At 35.8% G+C, this 13,952-nt stretch overlaps 1 protein-coding gene across 2 annotated transcripts in view; it reads right to left on the bottom strand.

Annotated features, from left to right (window-relative positions):
- The window catches only part of Dpp10 (Dipeptidyl peptidase 10), a 110,525-nt gene that overhangs the window by 15,056 nt on the left and 81,517 nt on the right, over positions 1 to 13,952 (bottom strand). For both annotated transcript variants that reach the window (XM_053762092.1, XM_053762091.1), the window contains exons 7-10: positions 4,333 to 4,475; positions 3,031 to 3,173; positions 1,197 to 1,320; positions 197 to 432 (exon numbers count right to left, since the gene is read on the bottom strand). In XM_053762092.1, coding sequence (XP_053618067.1) covers positions 197 to 432; positions 1,197 to 1,320; positions 3,031 to 3,173; positions 4,333 to 4,475 — 646 coding nt within the window. The remainder of the gene's footprint in view (positions 1 to 196; positions 433 to 1,196; positions 1,321 to 3,030; positions 3,174 to 4,332; positions 4,476 to 13,952) is intronic.

Below are 13,952 nucleotides of genomic sequence, written 5' to 3' on the forward strand. Positions count from 1 at the left end.
ATAGTAAAAAAATAAATAAATCAGGTTAATTTTTTAATACAGCTTGGAGTCATAAATAGTCAGGATACCGCTACCGCCATACTTCTCAAAGTTGCATCCCGTCAACAAATTTATTCAAAAAGAAATATTTATTGCGCTGTGTGAAGGCGTTCGAAATTCGACGAAAAGTAAATAGATCGGCTGTCTGTGTACTCACATATGCTGATTCGCATGGTCCCAAGCCAGCAGCTTCACAACGTCGAAGCTGCCATGCGTGAGCGGCAACGCCCTTGGCCCATGCGCGTTATGCTCCGTCCTGACGATATGCCTGAATAATCCCGCGGGCCCGTCCCTTATCGGGGCCAGGGTCACCAGCGCCCCACCGCCGGCAGACCAGAGTGGAGCAGGCGCGGATTCCACCCAACCTTCTGAGCCTGATGATATCCGGTACACCTGTGGGTATAAAATAAGGTTTTGGGTTAGATTCTGACTGGAAGGAAATTAGAACTGAATATAATTTGTGTGTATCGGTTTAGGACATTGCAATTTTCAACGCTTCTTTGAGAATTTAGTTAGCATATACTATGTACTAATATATACTATTACGTAGATACTACTACGATATAGGGTAGTGTAGGTAGTCAAATTGTTGTGTCTATTTCACTACCATAGTTTTGGCTGCTGTTCAAACTGGTGTACACTAAAAACAAATACTAATTAATTGGAGAAGTTATGAACTGTTTAAATAATATAAACTTAATGGAAACGGTGTCGCGATACTGTCCATAAAATACGCGTAAAAATAAATACTTATATCAAATACAGATGGGAATACGCAAGCTTAAATGTCAAACAGTAAATACGGCTATGTAAATGGCACGGAATATTTTATTTCAGCTACATTTCTCATTCAAATTACATAATGGATGTTTCATGAGTATGGGTTTACATTGTAATTGAAAAAATGATGGTAAATCAATGAGGGATTCACGGTATTCTATGTGGTAACATACAATAATTGTGCCTCCTACAGGAATTTCAGGATATAAAATTATCTAGTCAGGTACCATCAAAATCCATCCAGTATGACGAGCGTTACTAACAAACAACGACACACAATACACACACATCATAAGCACACACATAATAAGTATACAATAAATATGTAGCAATATAAGATGACACTACCAGGATAGCATGAATTAGTAAGAACTTACTTCCTGGCAATACCACATGGGGCTCTTGCAGACAGATACCACCGATAGATTCTGTGTCCTTGTCAACCACACCACGCAGACTTCGGTCAAAGACACCCACTGCGCGCTTGTGAAATAGTAGTCACTGGAAATGGAATCCATATTGTAAAATGTTTTTTTTTTATAATAAAGCTATTCAAATTTTAAAGCTATTTAAATAGCAATTTAAAATTTAAATAACTTTATTACTTAAGTACCACTGATGGGCAAAGGTCACACACGCAGAAGACAATCGACAATCGATATGGTTTCGATTTTACTATGTAATGAATTTTTTCGAGCGTAATCTTAAATGAAATTGAAATAAAACATTTTAGAATTTACTAATAGGTACTAAACTAGTATAGTAAGCCTACTAAACTAGATGTAATTTGACATACAATCGCAGATTCAAATTCATCTCTAATATTGATTAAACCAACACTAATGTCGCATCACATTTAACTATTAGCTAAGTCAACACTATATCCGCCACATTTGCAGTAAAGCAGTATTGACTCGCCCCAAACTATATTCAGTACAAGTTTATCACTCGAGGTGCTATATCAGTAAATAGCATCTCGGGCGAACTTAGTCTAAGATCTCGCTGTCTGGCTAGATACTAAGTAGTAAGTACCTAATATTAATATTAGGAGTGTAGTAGAATGTAGTAACTATGTAGCAGTGCTACAATTTCGTACATAAGGACTGAAAACATAAAATTTACGAGTGAACTCTTTGATATAGGCACATCAGTTAAATTCTAAAGTTCATGTGAAACCGGGACATAATCAGGCATTTGAGGAAATTTAATTGCATTAAGCGTAGTCAAATGGTAATCACATGGTTACAATGTATGTACAAGGTGTCATATTTTATCTAAAGGCGGTTTCGGCAATGCAAATCGATCGTTATATTCGAGAAGTTATAAGGAAATAGAAACTAATTCAAATTGTTTCTAAGCTACAGAAGAAAGTATACAGTCGGATCTTGGACTGTATGCAGAACGCTTGATTGAATTACATTACAGTTCAATAGCTGCTGATGCATTTAAATTCATAGCGGAGAGTATGTGTTTGCGTTTAGTTACATGCAGAGTATTATCAGAGTTTATACATAGCTCTTGCTTTGTGTAGATGTATGTATATACATTATTATGTATGTATTTACATCATTATTTATACATATAAATAAATATACAGAGACACAGATTAAGTTGGCCGCAAAGTCCTAAAAAAACCTAAAACATTTACGAAACATGGAATAGACCATTAGCTATCTCTAAAGCGCGGCCTCTTGTATTAAAACATCCCAATTTTTCTATCCTTATCCTTACCCAAAACGTAACTTAAGTTCTGACGTCACCAATCCATCATGGCGGCCATGACAGCTAAATACGTCAATTTAACGACTGGAGATTTGAAGGGTAGTCTAGTCGTTTATGGACCATCATAATTCATAGGATTTGGTGGGTGCGTTTTGGATTACGCCTACTTATTGGTATGTCCTGTCACATTATGCTGCCCTGGTATGAAGGAGGGATTATATAGGTCCTGCAATTTAGTTTCTGTACTTTAATCCAATCCATCATTTTATTTACCTTTCCCTACTTAACTGTCTAGATTGTGTAATTAATTCTTATATCCTAAATGTACTAACTGATATATTAATAAAATAAGAATTCTGGTTTGTATGATTTTACTGAAATGAATAGCATTAAAATCAGCTTTATTCAAATTATATATGATTTAATAATGCTGTTTCACACATTTTCAGGTGATTAGAGTGTCGTCACTTTTTTTTATTATCCGCTCACCCAAGCTCAACGATGACCTTTGGCGGCGTGAGATGTCTCGTCCGTATGTGCTTGGGATCGGCGATGTCTGCTACCGTCAGGGTCACTGTCGGGTTGTTAGTGCCCGGCTTCGGGTACCTCACGCTTCTGATCTCCGGGTACGTCTGGAGAAAATCAGAGGGAATATATGGATTTGTAGATTTTAATCCAGAAATCCCCTAGGATTTTCTGTGCGGAGGGGGACGTCGAAGGAGATTTCTGGAATGCTAAATTTAACTTACACGAAATTGATTACGACAGACAGACCGACAGACAGGTGGTACAGATGAACCTAAATCAAAGCATACATATAACTTTCATTCATGTTTAAATATACCAGGACAAATCACACAGATTGAGCCAGCCCCAAAGTAAGTTCGAGACTTGTGTTATGGGATACAAACTCAGCGATACTATATTTTATAACAAATACATATATAGATAAACATCCAAGACCCGGGCCAATCAGAAAAAGATAATTTTCCACCATGACCCGACCGGGGATCGAACCCGGGACCTCTCGGTCCAGTGGCAAGAACTTTACCACTGCGCCACAGAGGTCGTCAACGGTACGGTCAACGTTTAACGGTAAAATATTTATATCAAATTTCCTAAACCACATAAGCTATACTTGAAAGTCAATTTGAAAATTAAGCATTTTCACTAAGCGTCCAGTTTAAGTTGACTCCTGAGTTGTATCACACGATATACGTTTCAAGCGTCAAATTTTAGTGAAAGCATAATAGAATTTCCCTAATCCGAATTATGTTGGATACGTGAATCTCACTGAGACCCGCCATTTGCATACAATTCGCATAAATTACTTACAAAATTTGATTGTACACATGTTTTCACGTCACGAACTTTCTAACAACTTAAATGTTGCCGGGGGATTAGAAATTTGATTTAGGTTGAGGGTTCATAAGCTTTTCCAGTAACTACATAGTTATATTATTCTGGCCAAGAATAATATAACTATGTAGATGCATCTATACAACCTTTTCCATTCTTGAGCGGTTTTTATACGTTAACTGCTTTATAACAAAACGCTTGGTTTAGATCACAGATACAAATAAAAATCATTGTGTGTGTAAAGTATTGCAAAGTGACCTCACAGTTCGGCTTGATCATCAATACTGTTAGTCAAGTATCAGAACTATATATGCATTTATCAGTGTCAATGTGGCCAGTACCACGGGACCCTTCAGCTCTAAAAAGGGCTATCATTTATGAGTTGAAGGATTCTTTATAATGTTCATCAGTATCGGTACCAGGAGTACATACTTTGACAGGATCATCAGTGTCCAATGCTGCTCCATACCAAGGGTACTTCTGCTCCAATACTAGGCTATCATTGAAGGTGGCGTACAACACCATGTGACCATCTGCCGACATCCATAGGGCCGTCCGCGATTTCAGGATCTCCTCTGTAACAAGTTTATATATTTCATTTTTCATGCTTGTCAAGTCGAAAATGTCTCTGAGAATATTTGGTAGGGGTATTTCTGTATAAAATAATCATATATTTTGAGCAAACTAAGTTTTTTTTTATGTTCTCGTCTTTAAAAGTAAAATCTTAAAACAATCTGGCGCTGCCACGAAACTTTATGAAATGAAGTTTTTATATGGTTTCTGAGCTAACAACTACGTGAAGTTTTATCCGCTTTCAACTCCCATATTTCTAGATAGATAGAATCAATTGATGCTCCTTTTATATTATGTTTGATGAAAACAACATCAATATATATTGACGTCGCTTCATATGTGATATTACTTCGAGTATTACTCACTGTGCATTCTAATGTAGTGATTCTCAAACTTTTATGAAGGCGGTTTCCATGTTTTAAAAAGTTTGGAAAGCTAAGCTTTAAAATTCGGAGCTCTAAACCCAACTCTTAAGCAACTGACGTTACAGCAGACACATTAGACTTTCCTAAAGTTCATACTTTATACTTTAAAACAATACCTACCTTTGCAATTTTAATTAAATCATATTAAAAATATTTTCATGTTACAAAGCTGTTCGTTGATACTTTTTAGTCATAACAGATAATGGCAGACACGTTTTGAGAACCACTGATCTAAACCTTTATTATAGCCCGCTTCTTCAGCTTCAGTCCCGTGTTTCATTTTGTTCTCATGGATAATATCCTCTGTGATGCTGTAGCCTTATACTAAATTTCATTGGAATCTGTATAACAAATACACATAATTCTTATTCAGGACGTCTGACCGGAAACTGCTTGTTACTGGTTAGATCGACAGTCACACACGGGACATTACTTCGGGTATTGCTCTGAGAAAGACAGCTGTATAAATCCTAGATAAAAAATACGTCAACATAAATATATCAAATATTTTTTATACAATGGTAAAATACGAAGCTCAAAAAAAAAATAGACGAATTCTAGAAACAAACCAAAAGACCATTTTAAATTTTAAAATGCCTAATTTGGACCTGTGTTGGTAAATGTAAGAATTTTGATGACATTTATCACGTAGACTACTTTTATCACGAAATTCTTACTTATTAAATTCTGCATCAACTAAAACATGAAATAAATTTGCACATCATTAAAATATTGCAGTTAATTTCGCAAACTCAGATGGTCAGATATAAACAAAGTGACCTGCATAAGTCATATATATCCATCTGGTTCATCAGTAACAGTCATAATAAATCATTAATAACGCTTGACTAAACGTCCAGTAAGTACATGCCCTGAGGAGTATGCTGCAGCACATACTGATTATCAGAAGTCAATTGTAATTTAAATACAAAAGTAATAACAGCATTCGATTTTAAAATCTGCATTTACGGAATTAATTTATTACAAAGAAATACAAATACAACCTTCATTGCAAAAAACAATTGCGGAATGTTTTAATTCGATTTCAACAAGGCGAAGAGTTCGAATTGCTTTTAAATGTTCACCCGTAGGACAAATAGCCTCTAGATTTGTAAGGATTTTCAATTTTTCCATAGAATTCAGTGAATTACCCCCCTGGACATTGTGCAATTACCAACACCTGTTGATGTTGATGTGTGAGCGTATACCCTCCGGGTCTCAAAGGACACTTCTAATTGTTTCATTGGAAGTGTTCACTTCGATTGGAAGTGTCCTAATTTGTAGGTTTTCCTGCCATGCCATCTCCGGAGATGGCATGGCTATGGCAAAATCTACCATAACACATATTACGAATATAAACATCCATCGTAATTCTCAAAAAAAGTAACTTAAAGATGTGAAATAAAGGCTGATTTTTTAACACAAAATATAAAATTAATAAACAATAAAAATATACACTTTATTTAGGGAGCCGATGTTGATTATATTTTTATAAAGAAACGCGTAATTATTTTTAATTTATCATTATAGTTTTAAAAACTCTTCTTCATATGGCAACCGCGACACGACATTCTGTTGCGCATGTTCTGTTACCAGAATATTCTGACGTCATCGTATCTTGCAATCATATGCGTCAATGCGTGCAGTGAGCGCCAATAGATATAAAAAGCTGCACTTCTCTGCAATTTGTGCTTCCAAGAGTACAATTTCGGGCTGTCATTTAATTCTATTTCGCGTTTGAAATACTTAAAGAACAGGAAAAATTGATATGGCGTATTTCTTGCGGTTTTGTTATTTAAATGCTTTTACATATTTTATTTAAAAATTTATATAGAAACATATTTAAATAAAATGCACAACACGAGCATAAAAAAAATGTTTCAAAACGAACCTTTCACATCTTCCCGTTGCGTGATTTACTATTTTTTAATTCTCATACTCTTTTTAACTCGGAAATAGTGATGTCACTCCGAAGTGACTCATATACTCGTATTGTATTGACATTTAAAAAAGGCTTATTATGTAGTGAAATAGCATATCCGAAGATCGATATCGACAAAAATATCTCCACACATTCATTTTTTATTAATTTTGTGGTGACTGTGATAATTTCATCTGAAAATTATTATTTTTATACAAAATCAATTACAGAAGCGGAAAATTCTTACAAACAATTTTTATTTAGCTCGAAAGAGCAACGCATAAATATTATTATTTTTGTTACAATAACACCTGGAGCATAATTCATTCTCGTTATAAATACACTGCAATTCTGTAATAACCCATTTAAAGTGTTTGGACAGTGGCCAAAGCAGTGCAAGTGTTGCTGCATACGGCCGGATGCACTTCGGTATAGAGCTCAAATGTTACGGAGTATTGCCGGTGATCATGTCAGCTTTAGTCAATCGGATTGTTGCACATACTCTTCAACGAAAAAGAGGGATCACGCTTAATAAATCACATTTATATTAATTTCTTTAGTATTCATTTCAAATAAGAGGGGAGTATTGCGTGAAATAGCACACTTCTTCCAGAGGAATCTCTTTTTTTAATTTACAATCTTAATAAACGTGGCTCCGACTTCAACTCAGGCCGTAAATGCATGCCAATACATTTTTGTGCCTAGGATTAAACCGGCTTAATGATTTTATTTAACGGTTTTGGGTGTTAGGAAATGTTGAAGTCGGTTTAACTTTTTTAAAGTAATTATATACTTAAGTGAAAATGGCAGTATACAGATACATATCATGTATACGAGTAGTACGGAAACAGCGGAGGATATGGAGTGGTTCTATTCTAGAGCTGGCAATCAATCTGATACCAGTGTTAATACCACAGATAAAAGAAATATGTTAACACTATAAGAAAGATGATTGAAAAAATAAACATCTCGATAGTGATTTGACACCTTGCCTGACGTCAACCCCGTAATTTATGACGACAACCATCCACGACAAGATATTGAGGTCCAATTTTTACAGCGGAAACTATATGCCATCATGAAAAATAACTAAGTAATCAATATCCTTAGGAAAATAGAAAACTTTCGATACTATTAAAAACACATTAAACACGAACGTACAATACAAACATCATTAGTTCCTGTGCTCAGTCATTACGGCGACGGCTTTCATGAGTAATGGTGGGTTTCAACTGTAAATAGCTTGAAAATATCGCATAGATGTATTAAATATCGTTATGCCAATTTATTATCGCTGAACAGTTTCCCAAACTGCTTCTTCTTGCGCTTCTTCATGCGCTGCTGGATTTTCATTGCGGTAAATAAAAGATCTCACACAAACTACGTAATGTGTTCAATTGACTCTTTTTCTACTTGTACTACATTCTGAGTATCGTGACGATTCTATAATTTTCTACATCAGTTTTCTTTTGTCGATGGCAGATTCAGTCAGATTGGCATATCGACCCTGTAAAAAATTCTGTTTCATACTAAGTATAATATACAAATCTTATAATACTATACTTGAATATCGGACCCGCGCGCGGGTATCTAAATATATGTAATATATAATAAGTCTGTGGGTATAGACAAAATATACTAATCAAGAAATTCCCAAAAGCGTGAAAATCGACAAGCACGCGGGCGAAGCCACTGACATCAACTCAGTCAGTGGCTTCGCCCGCGTAACATTTTAAAAACCAGCAGCCAGTATGTCGGCTAAGCAAGTGCCAACTCACCTACATTCGCAGTTCATTCACTCCACTAATTTGTCTGGCGCGAGCGAGACGGCTTGAATATTCGGTTATTATTTAGCACTATTTTATGCTCTATGTACCTACTATTTTTGAAATGATTACTAATTGTAGACGCCAGGGACTGCCGTCGGTCTGTGTAATGCCGGCCTCCACACTGTCGTCGAACAGTTTGCCAAATTTTGGCGGATTCGACATTGCTGGGGTTTTTCATTACGGCAAATAAAAGCGCTCATGCTAACTACGCAAAGTTCACGCATTCGCATGTGTTTCGGTGACAGTGTGGAACTGGCATAATAAAAATTATGTTGATCTCATCAAATAAGCACAAATATATGCGGAAAATTTCAGTCTTCAACGTATTTTATTTAAAAAAACAAGCTTTAATACAGAAGTTGAGGTGTTAACTCAATGTATATCTATCTGAATGTAACTAGATTTTAAGTATGTAACTGCTACAAAGGTAGAATATAACCTTGAATAGCGCAAGAACCTCAAAATTCTTAAGGAAATCAAAACAATGGTTTTGGATAGAAAACTTACATAAAATGTCACTACAGATTCAAATACTTTGAAGATTTAGTAACACAATAGTGATTGTAGCATTTTGTCATTCTATAAATTATGCAATTCCTTAGAAATTTACTTCTACGCCTGGAAATAGTTATATAGCACCAACAATAGGTTTATTCTGATGCCTGCAATCTGCCTCGGAAATCCGGGTGTCAACTCAATTCCTTTATCGTTTAGTTTCTGACACACCGCGTGTAAGGAGAAACAGCATTGTGTCCAAGTAATTTGGAAAAGTTTTATTTATTATTATTAGGTTTCTCCTCTTTTGGAATTCACGGCATTAAGTCTGGTCCTTTGAGAGGCTTGCGTGGGGATATGGATCCAACACGTAGAGGCCCTTTGGAGAGTTTTAATGTTATGTAGGTCTTCCGCCAAAACCAACTTATATATGTTAAATATATGTTAAATATATACAACTTAAAATTAAAATTTTGTAAACATCTAAATAGATAGATGCTTACAACATTTTAAGTCAGCTTTATCAGATGTGCTGCTATAATGTGACGTTATTTTTTAAAGATACGTTCCAAAATATGGCAGCAATAATTTGCTATTATAACGGAGTATAACGCCAGTAAAAGTACAACTTTTTAACCTGGTAAAGTCTCCATTGCTGGCCAAAGGCCTCCCCTTCTTTGTTCCACAAATTTCTGTCGAGGGTAACGTCTGGTGTGTGTCTGTCACTGGGGTGACACCCATGTCATCCTACTTTCGCGCAATAGGATAAAGGATTATTTATTTATTCCAAAATGTCCACAGAAGTGGTGCCTTGATGGTGCTTATTCGAAACTAAATTTGCCGTTTTGTGCATCCGTGTGTAGTTCCACAGTCTACAGCGATACAACAGTCCACAGCGGCCGCACATTTAAATGATAATTTTTCATTACGGGCAAAGTTTCAGCGCCCTCCAAAGAGATGTAGTCTCCATTGCACTCGCAGATAAGACCGCGTTCCGTTGATGGCACGTAATGTTATTTTAATCTTCTTTTTTATCTTTGCCCAAGAACGCTCGGAAGAAATGAAAAGTTTCACAGGAAAGTTTTAAGTAGTTTAGCTTGAACATTTTTTGTTCTATCACAGTCATTGTCCAGGTTTGTGAGAGGAATATAATTTAGTACGTAATTTGTAAAAACATTTGTTGTAAAAACATTTGTTTTATCCATTCTTGTGATTTTTTACACAATTTTCTTTATTACCTTTTTTCCCCAGCCAGTATTATCAATCACATAGCTGCGAGAAATGACGAAATCATCATCATACCAACGTCTGCCAACGACTTCCACAATAAGCGACTGAAAGCCAATTGTAACTGATGACGAATTTTGAAATTCAGTTGAGTAGTTTCGAAGTAAAACCCCCACATATACATTTACAAACACTTCTTATTTATAATATAGAATAAGCGCAGTCATTATCATCATATCGAGTGTGTTATTGCTAACACTGGTGACAGATTTTATTCAAGTCGCCTAAAGGCATCTGACATGACTTTTACGACTACTTACCTCCATCTAGTGGCAGGTAGTCGCATACACACTAGGGAACTAAACTCTCAACCAGTGTGCAGGTTTCCTCACGATATTTTCCTTCACCGGAAGCAAGTGGTGGTCAATGAAAACAACTATATATGAATCAGATACAAATTCATATGGCATGAATAGCATACGAACCTGAGACCTTTCGATCCACAGGGCGTCTTAACAATTACACCACCACCGCAGTAGTTTAAATAAGTGCAGTGTAGATGTAGAAGTCTCTTAGAGTTAAACTGTAAATTTATACGGAAATCTTAAACAATAATATTATCAGATCATTTTTAGTTCCCCTGAGGCGAAGCTGATCGTTTGATCCCAGAATGCGGTGTCATGACGATAATGATAATACTATAAGGCTCGGTGACTTGATGAAAAGAAAACATTAATTTTTCACGACAACACGTAGGTTGCTGGGTGTGTTCTCCATTTACCTTTAGCTTTTTAATACCATTTTTTAAAAAGCCAACTTTGCCGATCATGCTACTATAAGAATTTTTATAAGAAATTGTAACACGAACAAAATATATCTTGTTTTCCATGGTTCACCGCCTAGTGCTAGATGCACTGCACGGTAGACTACCATTTGTAACACAGAAATTGAAGAAACCTACACAATTATAATTGAAGGAACTTATAGAAGCTGTGGTGGTGGTGTAATGGTTAAGACGCCCGCCTGTGGATCGAAAGGTCCCAAGTTCTAATCCTACTCGTGCCACATGAGTTTGTATACAAATCTGATGTGGTCGAGGAAAACTACTCATATATAGTAGATTTCATCGACCACCACTTGCTTCCGGTGTAGGAAAACATCGTGAGGAAACCTGCACACTGGTTGATTATTATAAACTTGTGTGTGAAATGGAGAAGGTAATGACAAATCACTCCATTAATAATGCCAAGAAAATTGTTGTGTGTGTTTCATTTCACGTAATGACCACGACTCTCAGCCATGAGGAATACGACTATGAAGAAGATAAAAAACACCATCTCAGACAAGGTGGCGATATCATCGACTTATTTTGAAGTGATATTTTAAAAGTAATAAACGTTGGTAGTGTCGGTGCCAACTTGTTGGGAACAAAGGGCTCACACCAATACAGTGTACAAGTCAAATTTAATTTTCCTCGTTCGAAACTTGATATTTATCTTTAACAATATATGCAAAAAAAATATTGAAATGAGACGAGAAATTTGATAATATCTGCGTCTATTTAACGTTTTTAAATAAGAGTACATTAATTTTAAAAAAGTTTTAAGTTACATTAAATTAAATTGAAACAAATCAAGTTATTATTTATGTTATTTACAAACACTTTGTCCGTGTGAAAATTTCCTTCTAATATTCATGGTCTAAAGCCATGACCCATAGGTCAGTCGTGCACGACGCAGCACGTTACGGCTCCGCTGTGTTCCGTTGTTTTCTATAGGTTTGACACCGACACTGACACGATTACGATTTCGACGTTGTTCTGGGTTAATCCGTCGACGGGCGTCAACGGAACAATGAGGCATGCTTTATATATGACTCGGCGCAATTAAAAGTGTCATTAAAACTCGCGACGTTCAGCAAATTGGAATAATTTAAAGTTCAAATTCCGCTCATAATAAGTTAATATCTTGGATTATGTCTGTGATTTAACTTGGCACGTAACTACCAGACTTGGGGAAGTTTTTTTTAACAGGAATTTTCTTCTCGAATGCCTTATTTCAAGTTAAATTAGGTCATATGTTGTTATCCAAACTTCACTATATATTATAAAACAAAGGCGCTTCCTGTCTGTTCCTATTTATGCTTAAATCTTTGCAACGAATTTTGATATAAAAATGTTTTTAATATCTAGCGTGATTCCTGAGGAAGGTTAAGTGTATAGTTTATTATGGTTTTATGCGAGCGTAGCCGGGATTTGCTGCTAGTAAATTATAAATTCGAAAACCTGTCTGTCTGTTACTATTTAGCGGTTAACCGTTGGGTCGCAGTCAGGAAAAGTCATATGTTGAGCAAGACTCGATTTGGTTAACTGATAAATCTTAGAATGGAAGTGGAGACAAAAAAAGTCGAAAAAAAGACGATCCTGGGCACCGACGATCAACGGCTGCGAAGGAAACCGGGAAAATGCTCAGATGAAAGAGATAGAGAGCGAGAGAACATTTTTCAAATAAAAGAAGAATGTAAAAAGTAATTGAAAAATCTTCGCAATATAAAATTTAAGGGATTTCTATTCAAATTTATTGTGAAAAGGTAAGAAATTACTTTGAATGCGAATGAACCGGCCAAATGTGCTGTTCAAAACGTAAGTATCAACAACAGCTTTGAATCTGGCAACACTCGGCGTTTCAAATGAACGAGCAATGGGGGAAAAAGGGAGTCATTAAGATAAAATTCTAGACGAAGAGGTTGCGACCAGTTTGTTAGCAGAGAACTATAAATATTAAAATAAAGACATTGTTAGTATTTTGCTCCGTTCATCATAATTTTCTGCCTACATCAACCCACTGGTGGGTGTATATGCCTCCCTTTTTCGAGCCACTTTCTACGGTCCTGTACCATCCATGGCTGCTCGTTCAAAAATTTAACTTTAGTTTGAACCTTTACTTTGTTTTTGGATTATAAAAAAAAAACATCTGCTTTTTTACGTTTGCAATTACCATGTTAAAATTGTAACACTTTTTATGTGCTGTTTAGGTAGGTTCATCTCATGCAGTTAACAAATTTAAGTTTTAATACGTCTAGTTGAATGTTCTCTAAAGCGAGAAAATAAATATATAATTTTAATTTTACTTGTCTTTATTATGGTTGAAGTAACAAGTAGTAAAAATGTTGATGTAATGTAAAACCGATCTAGCTCTCAGTCTATAGGTGGGATATCTCATTTTCAACAAGCTTTACAGAATAAAATGTTCGTCTTCCAGCGAGTGAAAAGAGTCACTAAACTGACCATTTGAACTTTCTAGTTGTTTTAAATGAATGACAGGATTTGTGTTCTTGTCAGTTCTGTTGAAGAGAATAGATGTGGCTTCTCTCACTGAATCTGTAGAATATAAATACTTCTTAATCTTGATGAGCCCCTTGTACTCCCTTGCGTGTGTCAATTTTCAGTATAGAAATAAACAAATACACAAAAGGAACACATTATTATGATGTGGCGTGAGTTCGATGTAAAGCGAGGACCGTAGACAGATTCAATCAGACACTCCATTGTGTTGACACTGGTCGTCTCCAGGCGCATAACCA

The sequence above is a fragment of the Plodia interpunctella genome, chromosome 22, assembly GCF_027563975.2.
Source record: "Plodia interpunctella isolate USDA-ARS_2022_Savannah chromosome 22, ilPloInte3.2, whole genome shotgun sequence".
Lineage (NCBI taxonomy): Eukaryota > Metazoa > Arthropoda > Insecta > Lepidoptera > Pyralidae > Plodia > Plodia interpunctella.